The sequence below is a fragment of the Camelus dromedarius genome, chromosome 6 (genome assembly GCF_036321535.1).
Source record: "Camelus dromedarius isolate mCamDro1 chromosome 6, mCamDro1.pat, whole genome shotgun sequence".
NCBI classification, from domain to species: domain Eukaryota; kingdom Metazoa; phylum Chordata; class Mammalia; order Artiodactyla; family Camelidae; genus Camelus; species Camelus dromedarius.
In genome coordinates this window covers 26,749,435-26,772,521 of record NC_087441.1, presented here as the reverse complement: position 1 = coordinate 26,772,521, position 23,087 = coordinate 26,749,435, and the positions used below count along the sequence as shown (strand labels likewise).

General features: G+C 36.8%; 1 protein-coding gene across 10 annotated transcripts in view; it reads left to right on the top strand.

Annotated features, from left to right (window-relative positions):
* The window catches only part of EYA4 (EYA transcriptional coactivator and phosphatase 4), a 243,609-nt gene that overhangs the window by 159,415 nt on the left and 61,107 nt on the right, over positions 1 to 23,087 (top strand). For 6 of the 10 annotated variants that reach the window (XM_064486678.1, XM_064486679.1, XM_064486675.1 and 3 more), the window contains exon 4: positions 14,120 to 14,244. In XM_064486678.1, coding sequence (XP_064342748.1) covers positions 14,120 to 14,244 — 125 coding nt within the window. Of the gene's footprint in view, positions 1 to 14,119; positions 14,245 to 15,633; positions 15,703 to 23,087 lie in introns of all 10 variants that reach the window. The other 4 variants (XM_031456357.2, XM_010988694.3, XM_031456359.2 and 1 more) reach the window with 1 other exon arrangement.

The window sequence follows — 23,087 nt, the reverse complement described above, 5'->3', positions numbered from 1 at the left end:
AAATGTCTGATCAAGTTGTAATTTTTCAGCCAAAATGTGCTTAACGTCTTTCACTTGTTTTCAATCCTGTCATCACCACCTTAGTCTTAAACCATTTAACTTCCTGCCTGAATTGCTGGCGTCAGCGTCCGTAACCAGAGTATGTCAGTAAGTCCTCCCTCTCTTCTAAACCATACTAACACAGATTAGCTAGACTAATCTCCTACAGTAAGTGCTTTAATTACAGTGCCTCCCTCTCAGATTCCAGTGCCGGGCTTTCCAAAGTTCTAGCTATTCTAATAATCAAACTTTTTTCTCTTCTCCAGCACACATTCTCCACTTTAGTTAATCTATTCTTCCCCCTTCCCAACCCATGCTGTTTCCAAGTTTATCCTCTCCCCAGGGTACCCTGTCCATCTGTCTGAATCGTACTAATAATTTATGTCTTGCTGAAATGAAGTTGCATCTGTGTGACCAAGTCACATCTCCTGTGGATTCTTGGTGTTTCTAGTCTGTAGCACCCAGGTCCCAACTGTGTCGTAGTCAGTCTTTACAGGTGAAATAACCCACTGCAAAACACTTCAAAGTGAATGGCATTTATAAGTGGATGTGTATTCAAGTGGAATCACAAAACCAGCAAATCACCATATTAATTTACCTGTAATATAGTATGTAAATTCTGAATTTTAGAGAAGCTTCTGGAAAATAGTGATAATCTGTACCTGACAATGTCAATTAGTCAGTCATCTATTTTCTGGAATTCTAATGCATTAATATAAGATGAAATTAACTCAAGATCATTCTAGTACAGATCTATATAGAGCATAAAAATGCTATGAGAATATTCTGGGTCGGAGTAAATAGATGCAGGTTGTTGGATTCAGAGTAGAATCCAAGATACTTGTATTTGCCGTGGCTAAGGTTGTCTACCAACTCTTTCCTAAATTATGCAGTTATTAAAAGAAGAAAAACATAACTCACTCATTCAAAGCCCCTTTCCCAGAATCTGCCATGTAGTACATATTCGCTAAATGTTTGAACCTAAACCACTGAAGAACCCCCCCCCCTTTTTTTTTTTGGTCAAGATAGGGTAGGGGATTTAAGAAGAGAGGTGACACAGTTATAATTGTATTTGAGGAAAGTAATTCTGGTGCTTGTCTGGAGGATGATTTGGAGAAAAGAGGAAAATCAGGAAGCTATTTGTTCATTCATCAAGGTGTGATCAGAGTACCTACCACTTGGTATGCACTTAAAAATGAGTAAACTACCAAGATTCTGTGTGGTAAGTATGGCTTGTAGGAAAGATTAGGTGAAGAATTAGGAAGACTTAATTTAAGTACTGATTAAGAGGAAAAGGAGAGTGAATATTTTGGAATCTAGGCAGAGGCCCTGAGAGTATTTGGTGAACTTTGTAAAGACTGAAGGCTTGAGGCTATCACCTAGGGTTCTGATCTGAGTTTTAAATAGTATAATTACTAGTATAGTTACAGATAAGAGTATGAGTAGGTATGAAAGGGAGGATGATGAGTTTAGCTGTGGATATATGCGTCTATGAAAGATCCTGGTGAAGACCATTGCAGATAAGATCAGGTGCTTAGAAGAGATTTGAGGGCTGAGGAGGGAGGGATTTTGAATTGATTAACAAAAAAAATAGTTGTTAAAGACATAAATATGTGTGGAAATTCCCCAGAAGGGTGTTTACGTATGTGAGATGAGATGAGGGCTGAGGCTTCAAGATTACGAACAATGAAAGGTTAAGAGGACAAGAATGACCCACAAAGAAGACTGAAAATTCATGGTCAGGTGTGATGTCAAGAAACCAGGAAAGAGTAGTTGTATCAGTTAAGATGGTTTCAAGTGCAAGTAATAGAGAAGCTGACTCACTTAGCTTTAAACAATAAGGTAATTTATTGGTTCACATAACTGGAATTCCAGAGGTAGAATGGCCTCAGAGTGGTTGATCCAGGAGCTCAGTACCTTCATGGAGAAATCACTTTCCTTTGTCTCCTGCTGCTCTGCCTTCCACAGCCTGGGATTTGCCCTAAGTCTGTTTCTCCTCTGGTGATAGGGTGCCTGGTGGTAGAAACCAGCACTGCATGCTCCCTCCTTCACATCCAGTGCTTTGAAGAAGCAGTTTGGATCAGAAGCTCTCCTGTGTGAAGAAGAACTTTCCCACAAATCTCCAGCAAAGTAGTCCTTGGGTCCCACTGGCACAAATATGGTTGGTTAGCTAATGATTCCTCAGACAGTCACTAACTTGGAAGAGGAATTAGGTTACCTTGTCCTGGAGCTGAGAGTCGATTTAGCTTTCCCTGAGACACTGAGCTTTGCTGGTAGGAGATGAATACCTGAACACAAATTAAGATTCTTCTAGGTAAAAGGAAGTGGAAAAATGGTGAACCCATAACCAAGCACCAGGACTACAGAAGTATTAGGTAAGCCTAGGAGGAAGGAAGCTTGAGAAGAAGTCATTAACAATGTGAAATACCAAAGAGGGGCCAAACTAAGACTTAAAGAAAAAACCGAACAGCCCACTAGAGTAGTAATTAGAAGGAGATGACTTCAGACAGACTCTGGAAACTGACTGGGATGGAGAGAGGGTGTCTGTGAGGTGAGGGAGAATATGAAGCATTGACTCGAGTTTGAAGATTCTGGGTTTTAAAAGGGAGGGTAATGATAATATAGTAGCTAGAGGGGGGAAATAGTAAGAGTAGTGGTGGGTTTTTGTTTGTTTGTTTGTTTGTTTTTGGCAAACCATCAATTAAATGTTTCAACATCTAGTCCCTGGCTCCTGACTAGATTCTGTTGAAGGCTGTTCCAGTGACCAGTTGTGTGAACTTAGTCAACTTGTCAAGCCTCTTGAGTTCTCATCACTTTGTAGGAGGGGAGGAAAAAAGAAAGCTCTGGGCTTTTTTGTTTGTTTGTTTTTAATCTCACAGAGTTGGTGAATTTCAGAAATATTTTAAATAAGAAAATAATATTTGTATTTTAGGTGTATGTGTGTGTTTAGGAGAGATTTTAAATGTTAGACTCTACTGAGGCTTCAAACAATATTTATTTGGGGACTGAAAATAGATTATTTTTACTTTCCACCTCTGCTTAGTGCTATGGTCTGAGTATTTGTGACCCCTCAAAATTCATATGTTGAAATCCTAACCCACAAAGATGATAGTATTGGTTGGTGGGCCTTTGAGAGGTGCTTAGATCGTGAGGGTGGAGCCCTCCTGACTGAGATTAGCACCCTTATAAAAGAGGTCCCAGAGAGCTCCCTTGCACCTTCCTTCAGGTGAGGACAGTGGGAAATCCTAGCCATGAGCCAGGAAGGGGGCCCTCAGCTCAGCACAGAGCTCAGCTCCGCTGGCACCTTGATCTTGGAAGTCCCAGCTTCCAGAACCGTGAGCAATAAATTTCTGTCGTTTATAAGCCTGCAGCAGCCTGAGCATGCTAAGACACTTGGTCTTAAGGTAACATTTGGATTTTTGTAAAGAGTACAAGAAAATGTTTAATTTCAAGTGAAACTGTGTTTTTACTAAAACTGTAGAAAGCAAAGTGCCTGATACATCCTAGACAGTTGTTAAATAATTATTAAATTGTTCTAGTCTTCAAATTTAAGGATGAAAAAATAGAGATTCTCTGTCAATCAAATTATAAAATTCTTTATATTTGAATCATGTTTTTTTTAATTATCAGAGAACTGATTCTAAAAAACCATAAAACTGTGCTGCAGAAAACGAGTAATATTGAGATATGTGATCAAGCCGAGATAACAAGGACTAACTAGATCTATCATTTGAAGTTACTGGGAAATTTATTCACACATTCAGCAGCTATTAATTGAACACATTGTTTGCCAGCCACTGACCTAGGCCCTATAAATACAGCAATGAACGAAAAGCTCCCCTGTTTTCCTGGAGCATACATTCTAGAGGGAGAGACAGTTAAGTAATAAATTAATATATACGAGGTCAGGGGAGATAATTGCCTTGAAGAAGAATAAAGCAGTATTCTAAATGGTATAATGATAGTATAAATTGGAGAGTGGGTAATTACTGGGTGGGGTTGCTGCTGTTTTACAAGGAGGCAGGGAAAGTCTCCCTGAATAGGGGATGTATGAACAGAGAAGTGGGACAGGGAGGATGGCTGGGGGAACTGTGTTCCAGGGCAAGGGAACATCGAGTGCTGAGGCCCTGTACTAGGAGCCTGTTGGGTGTGTTTGAAGATGGGCAGGTCAAGGTGGGGGAGAGGCCGTGCCGTGGGCGGGGGGAGTGCCATCACTGAATCAACTTGGGAATCACTTGGGACCCGAGGTCAGAGAAGTGGCACATTGGTGTTTCACCTGTGGAAATGCTCTGAAAGTCCAGATGAGGAATTTGGGAGTTACTCTAAGAGGGATGGAAAGGCATTACAAAGTTTTGAGCAGGAGACGAACGTGTTTTGAGTCAGTTACTGCAAAGATTGCTCTCACTACTATAGGGAGAATTGGCTATACTAGGGCAATTGCGAAATTGAGAGTTAAAGCTAAAAAACAATGCAACTTTCTTTTTTTCCTTTTAAATAATAGGTTGAAAATGAAGCTACCCACCTAGGAAGGTCATTCAAGTAATAGCTCTAACAGATCTACTCTGATAAGTAAGGATAATATTGCTTTGTAATTATTAGCATAGTAACTATTCATACAGAAATAATCCAGTAGACAACAGTCAACCTTACTTATGTATTTGGTGACCCTTGCTTTGTAGCAGATGAAATAAGAAGCACACCCGCCTCCTTTACCACCCACAAATTACAACAAATTGTTGACTTTCGTGTCCTAAAACATAAGGACATTTTGCCATTTTATTGTAAAGAAAGAATGACATTGTAGGTATTTCTGTCAAGCTTTTAGGAACTGTACAGTGCTTTAAATTCGCAGCATCATGTGTTCCCCTTAAATGTTCGTGGTTGGAACACATCTCACTTTATACAGTATTTACAAAACTTTTTGGCAGTGAGACTCACGGGACGGTGATCTCAAAGCTTCGCACATTCTACGTTTTATAGGCTACACAGCAATTTCTTTCAGAATTTAGGGGCAGCCATCTGTATTTTCCGGGCGGAAGTTAGGAAATGTTTTTGCTTTGGAAAACAAGAGAAAAGTTAAGATTGCACGTGAGGCTAACAAAATATCATTCGATTTGCTTGATATTTTTTGCCAAGATTTTTTTGTCTTGAGGGCTGACCTTAGTGCATTATTCCACACCCCTAGCTTTTGCAAACCACCAATCATTTCCTAAAGGACCTTAACAGATGAAGCATTGAATTCTCTGCAGTCAAAAGTTGCCTCCCACCTGGGAGAAAAACAGCTCTGTAATTGAATCCCAGCATAAGCATTGTCATTCCTCCTGCCTGCCCCTCTGGTGCTACAGCAAATTAAAAGATCTGTAAGGCTCAGCCTGCCTTCCAGCTGCCAGCCCCTGGTAGACAGGAGGGAGCCAGAAGGGACCAGGTGGAGCAGTTTTGAGTTGCACTAAGCACATAGCACAAGGAGGTTGGCTGTAACTTCCCAATGAATATTTATACCAGCCCCATTTCTCATCTTGCTCTTTGGCATGGATCAGAGTGCTGAGCTCCGGCTGACTTCAAGGGCCCTGCATTGTGTTTGGACCTGCTCTGTAAAGTATTACGTCAGATGAGGAATGGGCCCCAGGTTCCTATCACTAAGATGGCTGGTTGACTTTTTTTTTTTAATGGAGACTATCATGTTATGGGGTCATCAGGATGGGGCAGTGGGGGAGTTCCCTGACGTCTCCTGGCACTGCTGTCCTGTGGATCACACATCCTCAACCCCTGCTTCCTGCGGAGTGGAGCTTTAATTGCTTATGTGAAGAGCCACACAGCACTCTGGCTGGGATATCGGTATATTATTGCATTTTCTTCATCGCTTTCTTAGAGGTTTTATTTTTCTTTGCTAAGGTCAGGCACTTATCACAGGGCTCCCTCCTCATATTTCACATTCTGATCCCCCGTGGCAGGTGCTAACTTCCTTGCGTTCAAAGTGAATGGGTTGAGTAACCTCATAAAGATACAGAATGTCTTGGCACAGAAAGGAAGAGAGTACATAACGCCAGTCTGTGGAAGACGCGAGGTGTTATTTAGAGAGCCTTGTAAACCTGAGAAGATATTTGGAAAACCATCTACACACACGCCCATTAACTTTTTCTACGTAGTAGACCGTAGACTTAGATTCGTGTTCCTGATTTCTGATCTATAGCATTATCTAATAAAGCACACGCCTCTTGTGTATTTCAGCATCAGATTTGCTTGAGAAATCGTTTTGTCATTGTTTCTTTGGATGATATAGAGTAAACTTTAGACCAGTGAACTTCTTATGGACTTTTTTTTTTTCCTGGGGTAGGGGGAGGTAATTAGGTTTATTTAATTTTTTTGTTTGTTTATTTGTTTTAAACAGAGGTACTGGGGATTGAACCCAGGACCTCGTGCATGCTAAGTAGCAGCTCTACAACTGAGCTATACCCTCCCCCTTCTTGTGGATTGTTGATTCTAAAATTACATTCTAAGTCAATCTCAAAAAAATTAAATTACCTTCTTAGATAATTAAATGTAAATCATTAGAAAGAGGGCTACGATCATGAGAATTCAGCCTAAGTCCTCTAAGCAAAAGCCATACCAGAATAGCCTCAGAGGTTTTTCTGTGACAGCAATACCAGAAAGAAGGAACAAAGGCATGCATTATACTTAGTACTTACGGACATCAACAACGTGTCTCAAAGGCTCTTGATATATTTATGAGGCAAAGATAGAAAAATAGAGACTGAATGATAATACTACCATTTGCTCAACGACTATTTCCCAGTGATACAGCTCTAGAGGTATAACTCTAGAGCCCTCTGCAAGACCTGTCCTTGACATTGGCCTGGGCCACATGTTTACTGTGATTTGGCAATGAGTGCACGCCAAGGAAGCTTATGGGTGTCACGGCACAGGGAAAGAAAACATTGAACGGCAGAATCAGAATCTAAGAGGACACGCTGAAACAATGGGCTCAGTCTGACAAGAGAGCATTTAAGGAGGACACATGAAAAGCTGTTCACTGAGGTTCCAAATGCCAGCTGCCTGTGTTGTGGCTGAGAGAAAACCGAGCTCTAAAGCATCACAGGGGATAAATCACAGGGGTTTGGTTGGCTGGGTTTCAGCATATGTTTATACTGTCAAGTGTCTGATAGCAAAGCTAGTATCCTCTTCAGGCTACACCGATGGGTCCAGTGTAACAGTTGTAATATTTCTGCCGTATTTTGTATCTATAAAGGCTCTGAGTCAGGACATCCCTCTCTGATATTTGAACCATGTCAATGGGTTAATTTCTTCTAGGACCAAAGTTGCATAGAAAGCATGTATAAAAGACTTACTAATAATAAGAGTGAACTGAAATGAAATGGGCTCTCTTAGAATGATTTTCTTAATACTGCAGATTTTCAAACAGACAAATCAGGCATTTATCGACAGTATTGTAGAAGTGACTGTAGTAAGAACTAACACTTAAGATACACTGTGTGCCAAATTCTGTGCAATTTGTGTGTGCTCTTAATTCACTCAGTAACCCTCCAGTGGGTATCATTACCTGCATTTTTGAGCCTAACGCCCAGTGACTGGTGAATGGGTAGAGATGAAGTTTAAACCCCAGGTTTCAGCCTGTGGTACAGGCCCTTAACGCTGCACTCACAGCCTTGCACGTAGAATGGTATTTTTGCATTCGAGGACTTTGAAAATCCCTCGAGACTCCGAAATTCCATCATTTTCATAAAGAACCTTCTTTATTTGGTACATTATGCTAATGCTTTCCTTTCTTAAATTCATTCTAGCATTGAAGAATGCTCATTCATTCACCCAGTAAAATGTTTGATCCTTATTAGTAGAGTTTTTCCCTTAGAAAAAGAGTCTGTATATTTCTTGGTATAATTAATGGCAGTAGATGTTTTGATTGTGGCCTTATGGCTTTATTCTTCTGCTTGCTGGAGGGGAATAATTTCCTGCCTCATTAACCTTGGTTTGTAACTGATCTAGCAGAAACTTGAGTCCTGTATTATTCAAATAATGCTTGGAGAATTCATTGGGGTTTTTTCTCCTTGTTTTCGATGTAGGTTGGAGGTACTTTGGAAGCCTAAATTTAGAGAAATGCTTTACAGATCCATTTAAAAAATATTTACTAACATTTCTTGGGTGGGGAGACTGTTTTATCTGAATAATCTGTTAGACTCATAGTGAGGGGAGGGCCAGAGCTGCAGGACTGGAGCTTAAGGAAGCCCTGGAAAGGAAGGACTATAAAAGTGTCCAGAGAACAGTGTGTCCAGGGCTTTATTTGCTGTTTCTGCAAGGCCTGAGGTCACTCTGGCAGGCAGGTCACTTGCACTGCAAGCATTCAGGCTGGCCTCAGGGACAGGCATGAGGTCACTGGCCAATTGCAAGAACAGTTCCCATTATCCACGGCCCATTTCCCTGATCCTTATTGTCAGGGGTCCTCTGCCTACATTACCTTTTCTCTGTAGCAGAGCCCAGTTCTGACGAGGTCTGGTGGAATGGGTTAGTGAGGGCCTTCTTCTGGGACTCTCTGTTCACCTCATCAGTGACATAGGCACCGTGGGGCAGAGAGCATCTCCATCTCCTAGCCTAACTGCCAGGGGAGAAACTGGCTCAGGGCTGCAGCAGGGACAAGGGTTTCTTGGCTCCTGATACGGAATGGGTGGGTTTAAGATGGCCTGCCGTTGCTACCTGATGTGCTTCTCCCAGAGAATGGGAATTGGTACCTGGAGTGACATGCCCACGACTTTCACCTGATCTAAGCTGACCAAGTCTCTTTATTGTGTTTTTTTCTTCCACAGTGGTTTTCTGTATCCATGCAGAGCATCTTCCTCCTCACCCCTTGCACCTGCTCACACACACGCACACGCACCTCACTCACCTGGGAGATCTAATGCTGCGCATGCAGCTATGAAACTTTCCACACACATTCACATCAGAGACCTAATCCTCACTCCCTCCACCTGTCGCCTTGCTCTCCCACTCACCTCCCCGCTCTTGGAAGATATTCTGTGGATTCCTAGAAGTGTCCCTAGAACATGATGGATACTCAAGCAGTGTTTGCTGAACCAGAGTACACTTGACTCCAAGTAACTCAAATCAGTTCATCAGCATTTGCCATTTGTCCCATCCCTATTTTATTGTTCATCCTTAGCGCTCGCTAAGTACCCTGCACAATTCTGAATGTAGAGGAAAAAAACAATGAACAAAATGAGAAAATAACCCTTGCCCTAATTGGAGCCTGTACTCCAGTTATTTAAGTAGAATCTGATTTTGTTATTCTTATTTTCTAGCCAAGGAGAATGAAATGGTTTATATTACATAGAAAAGGAGCTATGAGCAAAGAAGATACCTGAACTGTTGCCCTTAAACACATTCTGATGGTCAAAATGGAAACTGGCTAGTTAAGGTAGACTATGAAAGCATGGGACATAGAGCCATGCATACATACTGTCCAACTTACGTAAAGAGAAAAGCTGGCATGAGGGTGAATGCCTTTGAATGTCTAGGATGCTTTTGGATTTCTTGAGTCATGAAGAATTGATGGAATCTCACCCTGTAAATAAACAGGCTCTGACTCATTACCAGGCTCAGTGTAGAAGGAATCATGGTTTCTGAGTTACTGTAGACTCTAAAATGACAGATATAGAGTGAGCTCTTCCTTGGGATTGAAGAGGATACTTAAGTCTGCTAGAAATAAATTCTGCCTATGCTACAGAAGAATTACAGACAAAAAACAAGCAAACAGCTTCCTGTGACCTGAAAGTCTTCTCTCTTTTCTTTTTAATGAGTTTTTGTGCTTATAGATAAGTTCATTTTTTGTATTGTCCAAATAGAGGCTAGTATTCACATGGCCTAATGACATAGGACTACTTCAAAAAAGGGGGTTGAAAATGGTATCTTGGAAGGAAAAAAGTGGTCCCCTTTAAACAAGGTAATGTAGTTTTGCCAGAGTAGAAGCTTACATTGAGTTTAGTAATTTTTGAAAACAATTCAAAATGTTTTATTGCAGGGTTATTCATTCCTGACTGTGATTTCCCAGGGTGAAAAAATTAGTCACTTTAAAAAATGGGTAATATGCAGTGTGTGACAGAAGGAACCTCGGCTCTGGCATCAAATAGACATGAGTTCAAATTCTTGGGGCTGCTATTTCATACCCACGTGGTCTGGGACATGCTGTATATCTTCTTTAAGCATCAGTTTTCTCACCTATAGAGTATAGAAAATAATTTGCGTATCAGTGTGTGGTAGAGATTAACAGAGAGAATATATTTGAAGTACCAAGCATATGTACTCAGTAAAAACTGGTATCTTTTCATCATTTTCTGGTGTTGAACTCTAAGGTAAAGTTTATATTTTATATATTATATTTATATAAACTAGATTTAAAAAAGAATCTGAAGTTTAAGAATCAATTTAAAAACATACAAAATAAAGTATAGAAATATTCTTGCTGTATAGTTTGTAGCAAAATGCATGTCTGTTCTCTAAAGGCCCTGTGAATTGTAATATGAATTGTAACAAGTATCAACTCACTAAAATAAATTCAAGCAAAGGGGACTTAACCATCAGATAATTGCATTTTGGTTCTCTGGAAACTGGAATGTAAGTTACCAAGGCTATTTTTGTTTCGTTTCACAAGAGCAACATATTCTTGCTCCTCTGTGGTGCGGGCTCCTTCCTTTCATTTCTGACTGATTTTCTTTGCTTCCTCATCTTGCACGTAGTTTAGTTACCTTGCCGCTTCAGTAATACCACCAACCAGATGCTTCCCCCAGGACCCCACCTTTGAAATCATCAAAACCCAGCTAAGAACTTCTGAGAAAATTTCCCAGACTCTAAGTTCACACTGATTTCTGTCTGTTTCACCCAGCCTTAATGTACTTTATTTTCAGTGCACAGGATCTGCTAGAAAGCAGATCATAAACTCCATGAGGGTAGGGCCATGGTTTTCCCAGTCAGCGATCCTAACACCTGTGACAGTGTTTTGCATGTAATAAGCAATCATCCATTTGTTCAGTTCAGTTGAAACATTTTATGTTGGGTGGGTTCAGTCGGAGAAAATAAAATCACCAGCTTTCATTGTTTACTGTAATTAAGCCTGTTACCAGGAGCGTGCTATAGATAATACTTTTGGGGGGTCCTACCAGTCTCCTTTATGTCTTTTTTATCTGGTTGCTATAAAGCGTTTACTTTATTCCAAGAATTTGACTGTAATATGCCTAAGGCTTAGTTTTCTTTTTCTCATTTATTGTGTTTCAGGGCTCTATGAGTTGATGCTTTTCATCAAATTTGGAAAAAATTTTGGCCATTATTTATTTCAAAATTATTTTGTCTCATTCCCTTTCTTGCTTTCTGATAATATTCCCCAGGTTACTTATACTTGATTCAATATTTTCCTCCATTTTTTGGTCTTTCTGCTTCAGTTTGGATAATTTCTATTGGCCCAACTTCAGGTTTACTGATTTTGGGGGTCAGTGTCCACTCTAAGAATGTTTTTATTTAATGTATTATAATTTTCATTCTAGAATTTCTATTTGGTTCATTTTTCGAGTTTTATTTTTCTATGTACAATATAGAACAAGTATTATATAAATATAATATTTTCATGTCATATGCATAATTATATGTGTTATGTGAAAATATAAAATGTATATAGAACATGCATATCTGGCATATATGATTATATTTATGTATGTGGCATACTTGTATGTATATACCTTGTGTGTGTATCTTTTCCTATAAATTATTTCATATATACAGTAGTTTTAAAATCATTGTCTGCTAATTCCAAAACTCAAGTCATATACAGGTCTGCTTCTATTTACTGTATTTTCTCTCCACTGTGGGTCATATTTTCCTGCTGCTTTTTATGACTCAGGAAGTCATTCTGAACATTATATACAAAAACTCAGTAGAGACAGAGCATGGTATTTGTTTTATTTCCCAAAGAGTCCTTTGCTCCAGCTGGCAGTGAAAGAGAGCATTCAGAGTCGTCTTGGAGTTGAGCTGAGCTGGAGTGGGACTGGGAATAGCCCGACTTCCAACTTTCTGAGCAGCCAGTTTTGGGAGTTCGGTGTTTGAATTAGAGAGGCATTGACTGGAATTTCAGATATTTTTGGTTCATGTTTTTACTTACTATTGGCAAGGCCCTTTCACTTGTAATTTTGGTAAATTCATTCATTAGCTCTGGTAGGGTTTTTTTTTTTTTATGGGTTTCTCTAAATTTTTTACATAAACAATTATGTTATCTGTTAATTAACAATTTTTCTCCCTAAGCTTCACCCCTTTTATGTATTTGTTTTTGTCTTCTTGCACTGGCTAAGAGTGCCATTAAAATGTTGCATTGAAGTGGGAAAACCAGATTTCCTTGCCTTAGTTCTGATCTTAGAAATAATTAAGTGTTTCATCGTTAAGTAAGATGTAGAATGTAGATTTCTTAAGAATGGTTTTTATCACATGGGAGGAACATGCTTCTTTTCCTAGTTTGCTAAGAGTTGCATCATGAATGGGTAATGGATATTGTCAAATGCTTTTTACACCCATTGAAAGCATATTGTTAATATATTGAATTACGTTTATTGATTTTCAAGTGTTAATTCAACCTTGAATTTTTGGGATAAGACACACCTGGGCATCATGTATTACCTTTTTTATTGCTGGATTTTATTTAATAATATTTTAAATTATTTTTTCATCTATGTTCATGAGAAGTAGAGATCCATAATTTTCTTGGAATTGCCTTTGGCAGGTTTTGGATCAGGGTAATTCTGGTCTCATGCAATGGAGTGAAAAATGTTACCTCACTTTCTTTTTTTTCTGGAAGAATTTATAAAAGATTGTTACTAGTTTTCCTTAGATGTTTGTGGCATTCACTGATGAAACCGTATGGCCATGGAGGGTTTTTTTGTGTGTGTGTTTAGTTATGAATTCAATGTCTTTAATTGATATAGGACAGTTTTTATAAGTTTTTATAGTTTGTGTCTTTCAAGAAAATCTGGTTTTATCTAAATTATTAAATTATTTGGCATAATGTTTTATAATATTCCCTTATTTAATATCTTTGGTATCTCTAATGATCATTTTTGGAATTTTTAAATCATCTTTACTCATAGATTTTCTGTGTCAGTAATTTCTGCCTTTACTGTTTCCTTCCTTCTACTTACTTTTGGTTCAGTTGCTTTTCTTTCTCTAGTTTCTTAAGGTGGCAACTTAGATCACAGATTTTAAACTCTTTTCCTTTTCTTGTATAACCATTTAAAGATATAAATTTGTCACTAACAATTGCTTTATTTGTATACCAAATATTTTGATTTGATTTTTTCCTAAGATTTTATTTTTTAGAGCAGTTTCACATTTATAACAAAATTGAGAGGAAGGTGCAGAGAGTTTCCACCTACCCCCTGCCCCGCACATGCACAAGCTCCCTCAGTACCAGCCGCACTCACATGAATGGTGCATTTGTTACCAAGGACGAACCCACGTTGACCTATCATAATACCCTGGAGTCCATCGTTTACCTTAGGGTTAACTCTTGTGTTGTATATTCTGTGGGTTTGGACAAATGTATAATGACATATATCTCTCCTTACAGTATCATACAGAGTACTTTCACTGTCCTAAAAATTCTCCATGCTCTGTCTATTCATCTCTCCCCCATTGCCCTCCAGCATCCCTCCTTTGTGGCGATGTTGTCATGTATTTTCCTTCTATACGGTATTATACGTTGTGCAGTTGGCTGTCTTTCAAGAATTAAGAGAAAAATAAGATAATCTTTTCTATTTACCTATAAATTTATCTTTCTGTTACTCTTCCTTCCTGTAAATCTGAGTTTTTATCTGGTTATTACAAGTAACAAATTATGAGGCTTAACTTCCATGAAGTGTTACTTATTAATTTTTGATGGACTGGCACGTTCATGTGGTCAACCAAAAAGGCTTAGCTGTAAGTTTCAATTCCTATTACTGTGAGATCGCATACATGCTCAGTAGAATGATGTATGTAGTTTATTAAGAAATCATTGCTGAAATTTCAGTTTTCTCCCTGCTTCTTCCTGCTCTAACAGGTCTATGGAAATGCAGGACCTAGCAAGTCCTCATCCTCTGGTTGGAGGTGGTGATACTCCGGGTAGCTCCAAACTGGAGAAAACTAATCTCAGCAGCACATCAGTCACCACAAATGGGACAGGAGGTAAGTGTACAACCCTGAAGACACCTAGAATCACATTTCAGTGTTTGCTGTAATTTCACACATTAGGGAGCTACTAATAAGTAAATATTTCATTAGCAATAACGTAAGTCAGTGTTACCCCCAAGTAATAGATAGTTAATGGATTGTTTATTGTTCTGTTGATTTTCTTGAAATTTTTGCTCCTCTTCTATACTTGAAAACATTGAGAAAGAATAGATAGCCCTGAGCAACATTTTGAATCTTAAGCAAGGCTTTCTTTTTGTATTTGCCCTAGTAAATATTTTTAAAAATGTAGAAAATATGGCCAAAGGATTTACACTTTGATCTTTAAAAAAAAAAAAAAGAAGGAAAAGAAATTATACTAGCTTTGGGTTTTGTTTTGAATTGTAAGAGAAAGGCTCCCCTCAATTGTTTTTTAAAATGGTTTTTTTTTAAAAATGTTTTTGGGAATAGAAAAATGAATGACCTTATCTGCTGCATTTTCTTTTCAAAGAGAGAAATACCTAACATGAATTTAAAATAGGAGTTGAAATTTTTCCCAGATACCTTTTCATTTGAGTAGCCCATGATTATGCCACAGCATATGGCAGTGGTGATAGCTATTTCAAATATTCTGCCCTGCTGTGTTTATAAAATGCATTCAATCTGTCAGAAAATATGATTCAATTTTTGCATCAGAATATGTATATTTAGAAAGCTTATACATAGACATGTGTATATAAGCTGCATTTTAAATTATTCACAATTTTGAAGTTTTGTAGATTGTTTTAGTCAATGAGTGAAAAATTATTTGAAAATTATTTTAATTTATAAGCTATTCCTATTATTAAAAATCAGCATTTGCCACATCATATTTTCTTTGAATTTTTCAATATTTACAAAACTGATACACCTCTTTCCACTTATTTCAGAATAACTGTGAAATCTGAAATTCTCTTTGTAAAGTTGTGTGGATTGCAACTTGCCTGTATTTAATAATGTTTTACACAAAACTCTTTGTAGATTAACATTTTCCCTGTTTATAGTGTTTATTTGTCTCTAAACATGCATCTATAATTTCAGCCAATTAATTGCAGGATTGCAAATTTTATAAGATTGTTTGGTGATAATGTGGGGTAAGAACATTTATATTTAAACCTTAACTTGGATACAAATAATACGATTTTTAAAAGCCCCTTGCACTCTGGAATCAGACTTTGAAGTTTACTAATCAACACGTATATATATTTAACTGCACTAAAACAGACCTGATAAACTAAAATGTGAAAGTCATACCATGCAGTTGTAATTTTGGCAAAAGGGTCAGAAACCAGCACAAGCATTGAAGACTATTCTCGTACACCGAGTGGGCATTCAGACAATGAACCCTTATGCTGTTCCTGTTCTCAGGGGACAACATGACTGTTTTAAACACTGCAGACTGGTTGCTGAGTTGCAACACCCCCTCCTCCGCAACAAGTATGAGAGATGATGGTACACTGCATGTGTTTGGGTGTGTCGGTTTGCCCTTCTGATTTGCTCTCTTTGCTATTTCTGTGTGCACTCCCTTCTCCGTGTTCAGTACTTGTAAAGAAAATGGAGACATGAACATGCCTTTATGTGTTTATTGATAACAGTTGACTATGTTTTTTTTAATCAACTAGTATTCTAATCTTAGATCAGTAGTATTCTTGGATTTTTCATAATATTGCACAAATAGGTACATCTATTATTTTTCTAATTACTTATTAGTTTATTAAGTGGTTAATTCAGCCCAATTGTCACATCAGTAAGAGCAGTAGAAGCAGATCGTGCCCGTATATACACACTCAATCTCCATAGCCTATGGCCTGCCATAATTTAAATTAAATGTGTAAAGTGGCAAAAGGATCTTTCATATTTTACAGACTTTGATAAATAACCCAATTAAAATACTTAAAGTAACAGTAACATTTAAAAGCCCATCATTTAAAATAATTACTAGTGATGAAAGCTATACATTTAAAATTACAAAGTCTCTTAAAGTGTTTGAACTATAGGTATTAACCACATTCATATATTATATACATATAATATAAATAAACTTTCTTCTAAACCAGAAGTTAACATGCTATCAAAATTTAAATATTAAAACAAAACCACATAACACTACTGTGGAACCACCCAATTCTAGGATTAAAAAGAAGAGCTCAGGACCTATTAGAAAAGTGCATTACAAGCAAGCAGTTCAAATAGGCACAGACTGGCTGGACCTTGCGGTGTTTAGATTAAATTAGAATATATGATCGGCAAATGAAGAGTACTCCGTTGCCCATTTGTTAAATTTTATAGTTTTAGTTTCATTTTTTTCAACTCCATTCTTAAAATATACTTTTTCATACCTAAAAAATATGTTGCCAGAATTTTGTTCTTCCGAATTCTAACTCAAGGGTCTTTTTCTGTAAAAGGCCAAACAGGAACTATTTTAGGCTTTGTAGGCTGTGCTGCTTCTGTTTTATCTACGCTCAAAAGCAGCCATAGGCAATACATAAATGAATGAACGTGGTCAGGTGCCCTAAAATTTAAATTTCATGTAATTATCATATGTCACAAAATATTCTAATTTCTTTTCTTTTTTAAACATTTAAGATGTAAAAAACATTCTTAGTTCACTGGCTGTTGTTCTGTTCTGAAGTATTAATGTAATACAGGCAACTTTACAATAGTGGATATATAAAATCAGTATTTAGTCATTTACATCTAATCTCAAACAGAAACATTTTTCTAAGGGTTAAACATTAGTTTTTCCTGGTTTTTAGTATTAATGTTGTAAGTTGTGTGATCCTGTGGGAAAAACAAGGACTTCTGGGTCAGGAGGACCATAGTTCTGAAGCTTGGCACTGTATTTACTAGCTGTGTCATCTTAGACAAGTTACTTAACCTCTCTGAGCTGTAATTCCTTTCTATAAAAGGAGGCTGGCAAAAGCCTCTGGCAAGGCTTTTGTTTTAAATTATATAATGTATGTAAATTTCTTGGTAATATAAACCAATATATTTCTTCTTCCTTAATTAATAAATCAATAATAATTAAGCAACATTTTTTAAAGAAAAATATAAACATGCAGTATGTTAAAAGACTCTCCAGTGTTTGGTCAGATAAATTCTGCATTTAGAACATGTAAGCTGGCCATAGAGGCAAACTTTTAGGAACAAAATGTTAAGTATAGTTTTATTAATGAGATAGTCTCAGTGGCATAATGGTATGAAATATTTAATAAATTTTAATGACTCTTTATGCCATGTGTTTATAAGACAAACTAAGCATTTGGTGCACAGTGTTTCCCATTAAGAGTAAACTATTTTATTTATAATTCTGGGTTTCATTGTTGGAATTGGATCACTTTTTTAAATTATTGTAATAAAACAAAAAGCAAAAGCTGATTTAGTGGCTTTTCAAGATCTTTCCATTAATTTTGAGATTTCCAAAAAGATAATTTTAATAGTTTTTACTAATACGAATGAGTTTATAATATTGCCTTAATATCTTACCATACTACCTTGGTGCTGTTTAAATATATTACATTATTCTTTAAAGTAACTTAAAACGTCTCGTCACCTTAATCCTAATTATAGAATTACATCTGCAGGTTTATTTTGGAACCTAGATTTTCCTTTAAATTTTTATCACTTGTAAAATTGTTAAAATGTAGAACTATCAATAAAAATAGAATAAATACAATCATACCTTAACATATAGATCAGTAGTCAACAGACATTTTCTGTGAAGGGTCAGATAGTAAATAGTTTCAGCGTTGCAGGCCATATGGTCCCTGTTGTAATGATTCATTTCTGCTTTCATTGCACAAAAGCAGCCATAGACAATATGTAAACAAATGAGCTGGATCATATTCAAATAAAACTTGATGTCTGGACCCTGAAATTTGAATTTCATAAAATTACCCTTTTTTGATGTTTTCCAACTATTAAAAACTGTAAGCCATTCTTAGCTCATGGGCTATACAGAAATGGGCCGTGGGGAGACTTAACACTTGAGGTGTAGTTTGCTAACCACTGATACAAATTCATATATGCTACTTCATGTGTACACTTACTTCATGTATATGTACATATATGCATGTAAATGCACGGCAGTCAGGTGAAAAGTTACCTCCAGATATAGGAGTAAGATTCTGATTTTCCTAATGGTGTCAAGATACGTGATTAGCTATACTTTATATACAAAAATACTTAGATTTATTGGGAATGCTTAGGATAGGGTCTGAAAGTGAACTTTCATTTTCTCACTTAAAATGTATCAAGTTCCTATTATATGCCAGGCTCTGTGCTAAGAAATAGGAATCCAATGACCTATAGAACATGATACTGGCCATCAAGGGACCAAAAGTCTAGCAGAGGGAAACAGAAAAGAAAATAATGAGTACATAATGTGTTCAAGGTGGGTGCACAGCAGAGGGAGGGAATACTTGATTCTACATGGAGATTAAGAAAGTACTTCAAAGAGAGCATTTGGGGGACCCAAGATCAGACATTCTGATCAGGTTTATGATATTCTCTATATTTGAAATCTATAGATCATGGAAAAGAATCTCCCAGAATTTTTAATGTGTAGATGATTGACTCACATGGAATGAATTTGCTTCTGAATAGTATGTGTTTGTGCAATAGAGCCTCCTACTGTTGTGGCTCTGTTCTTTTTAGATTTTCTGTTTGGCATGAAAGCCATAAATTAGAAGCTTCAAATTATTTTACAAAACTAAATACTGTCTGGATATTTAGAAATAAAAGACATTTGGTGTTCATAGGTTTTGGAGTGAAAAAATTGAGGTAGAGAAACATAAGTCAGGCTGTACCAATTATTAAAACTGGGTAGGCAATGCTTCTTTCTTCCCTGCTGTGTTATAAATTGGGTCCTTCTTCATCTAACTCCTCCTAAAATTCTTTGTAGAACCTAAGCTGTCAGACAAGGCTATGTAAGATTTTGTGGTTCAGAAAGGCGTGTATTTGGAATTACATACGTAGTCTTTTAAGTGGACACCAGTTTAAACAGATTTCTGAAGATGAAATGTAATACGTAAATTACTTGGATTACCTTCTCTCTCAAGAGTTAAGCCCAATATTGCAACAAATGAACATGAACATTGGGTTATGATAACACAGACTTCCTCTAGAAACAATTAGTATACATTAATGTTGTACTTGAATTCTAAAGATAATCTGAAGAGACGAGGTTAAATTTGCTTTGGAAATATGTATATGAGGCTATAGGTGAAGGTTAGGATGTGAAGAGTGAAAATCAGGATTTAGTAGCCATAGCTGACACCTGACAATAATCACATTACAATCTTGCTTTAGTCTGTAGATATCAATTATTTTTAAAAGTTAAAAATAAAATCCAATTGTATCAATATAATAAAATTACTTTTCCGTTTTTTTTTTTAACTATTTGGCTTTATGAAAAAAACACCTAAGTTGCAAGTGGATCACTAGTGTGGAGGGAGTCTGACTGTAATTGTTTCTTAAAGTAATGGTTTTGTACAAAGTGCTATATGTGTATAGTTATTTCATCCCATCTTTAGGGAGATAAATTACTTATTTTGAGCATATAGAAGAATAAAACCAAAAAACTCATTAGGCTAAGACATTAAGATATGATCACTGCTTTTGAAATCATGATGTTTATTTTGTAAGTTTGAATTTTGTTGAAAAATGTGATGCTTTTCTCCTATAGAAGGTTTTTCTTTCCACTTTATAGCATGTAATGATACTGGACACTGTCCTAAAAATAAGTAAAAAGCTCTGTTTAACCTCTGTGTTAATTTAAGAAAAGTAAAATACAGTTAAAAAATACATTTGAACATGAGAGTGAACATATACACATAATCATTTGGAATGAGGTTTTTACAAATTTTAGGAAATAGTGAGATGTGTAAAACTGGATTTGCTTTGTTGATAAATATCTTTCCAGTAGTGCCTTGCACGTACTAAATGAAAAAAATTTCCTGCCACTGGAAAAGTATATGGTATGTCTCATTTAAAGTGTGGAAACAAACACAAGACCAAAGAAAATGGAATACATTTCAAATATATTCGGACTTTTAGTAGAAATGACTTCCATTTTTTCAAACTTTGTAATTATCATAATGTTTATACTAATTGCCTATTTTGTAAATATTAAGTACATTTGTATTACTAGTTACATGTTTTATAAATATTAAGCACATTTGTATTAATATTTATAAAGCAGGTAATTAGTGTAAGTATTATGCTGTTATAAATACTTCTTTGTATTTTAACATCTTTTTAATAAATCAGCTAATTTCACTTCTCTGAGTTTTCTTTTCCTGAAAAAAAATTATTATTACCTAATATTACTTTCTTTCTCTATAAAAATCAACTCAGAAGAACTCTGCATCTTACTTGGAGCTCAAGAGATGTTTGTTGATGCTCACCTCGTGCAAACCTATTTTCTGTAGCACCATAATTAATCCCCCCTTCCCTTTTGTTCTACTCTTACGTGCATATGAAAAATAAATTTGCATTAATTTGCACCAATTCCCCCAAATGTTAGCTTCCATTTAATTATTACTTTTAAATGCATGCTTTTTAGTACACTGAACACAGCCTGATATGTTTACTTCCCTTTATATGCTTTCTAAGGATGCCTTTTCTCAGTTAAATGACCCTTCTTTGTCTGTCTTTGACTAAATGCAGACCGTTAAAATTTTAATGAGAGATGACTCCGGGATAATGAATGCAACCACAAACCCTCTGGCTTTTTTTCCTTCTCCTTTTGACCACCTGAAACTTTCAAATTGAGATTATAATCAACACCAAGGTTTTAAAATCAAATCTCAAAGCTGGGATCCAAAGTAACGGGACTAATCCTCATGTCTGGCTTCTCGACTAGTTTTATAGACATTCTGCCCCCCTCTCCCCAATTCACAAGCGACGTATATATTATCATTAGTATTGATCAATTGAATTTAGACACTATTAGAGTTTGGAAATTCAAAAAAACTGTCTTGCCTTAGTTTTGCTGGAGGCTCTGAACGATTCTTTTTTGTCACGTGTCGAAAGTCAAAAGTGGACACTGCACCACAGAGGGTACCTTTTACACCTTTCTAAACGCTCCTCTGGATCATCTCTGTTCAGACGCAGGGAGTCCTTGGTTACTTAGTGCTGCCTCTGAGGCAGTATGATTTAGAGTTTGGATTCTGAAACTGTACCACCTGGTCTCAAATTCTAGCTCTTAAAAGCTGTGTGACTATAGGCATATTATTTAGTCTCCTTGTGCCTCAGTTTCCTCAGCTGAAAAATGAAGATGATGATATTATTCATCTCTTATGATCATTGTGGGGAATAAATGAGTTAAGATCTCACAAAGCGCAGCAGCCGTGCCTGGAACGTGTCAAGTGCCTTTGGAGTGTGTGCTCTTATCACCTGCTTTCAGATTTGCTACTTCTTGTTGTCTTTCAAAATATTTCATGAGGAAAAAAGGGAGAAAATACTTTAGTAGCCTGTTTCCTGATTTTTCAGTTTTCATCTTTAATAAAGTGTTCCTTTACTCTGTCAAGGAGATAATCCCATTCTTTCAATCTCTGAGCCTTTGTGAAGAGTCAGTGTCATGACCATCACCCGTTTTCATACGTGAAGGCAGCGTGTTATGGTGGAGAGATCATGGATGTTAGAACAAAAAACCTGGGTTCAAATCTTAGTTCTGTCACATCCTGTGGTGGAATTTATCCAGGTTCCTCATCCCACCTGAACTTCAGTTTCCTTTTCAGTGTATAAAAAAGGTATATACTAACTACTGCATGTAAGATAGATAAACAAGAAGTTTCTGCTATATAGCATATGGAACTATATTCAATTTCTTATAGTAACCTATAATGAAAAAGAATATGAAACAAATATATGTATATATATGTATGACTGAACTATTGTGCTGTATACCAGAAATTGAAACAACATTGTAAACTGACTATACTTCAGTTTAAAAAAATGAAAAAAAAAAGGATATAGTTGTTCGTATCAGTCGGGTTCTTTTAAGGATTAACTAAATGTGAGTAGCCCAGCACATAGTAAACATTTGATAAATAGTTGTGCAGTAGTAAATAATTTTGCAGTGTAAATATAATCAGTGGTCAGCTACAGTCATAATATGGACTCCTATCAAGTATTAGTAACTACGAGTAATAACCACCAATTCATCATTTATCATCATACAAATAATTAGACCCGACTCCTCAGACTATTGCTGCTGTTGAACACTAGGTCAATCTTAAATTCCCCTCTTGCTGGGAGAAGTAATCCAAGTGTCTTTACGTCCTCTTTCCAGCCGTTACACTTCTACTCTGAACCTTCCAGCAAATCATCACAACGTTATTAAATCACGGATAGTAAATGAGCCCCAGAGCTCACAGAGGGAGGGTCTGGCCGATTCTCTTGATGTGGAAAGGGAACATAATCATTAGTGCATGTTTCTCCATCATTAATTGCTTTTCTAACAGAATGACGTTGCTGCCTTGCCTGGTTGTTGGGCACGCTCTGCTCTTGACCCCTCTATTCTTTTTGCCACATTTGTCCGTGGTTGGTTTAGTCGTCAGCTTTGTTCATTATAGGTTTCTGCTTGCTTCTGAGTTTTTTAACTATATCATTCCATTTATGACCAGGAAACATAAGAGGTGTTAAGTAGAAAATAATTTAGTTTATTCCCTCGCTGCTGTGATTCATGTATCAGAGCCTTGCCCACAAGGGGAAAATATGGTGTGACAAAATGGGTAGTGGCTTTTTCACTGCCCCAGCCAAACTCCTTACATCTAAGAATGACAGTAATGTGTACCAGGCCACATCGGTGCCAAGTG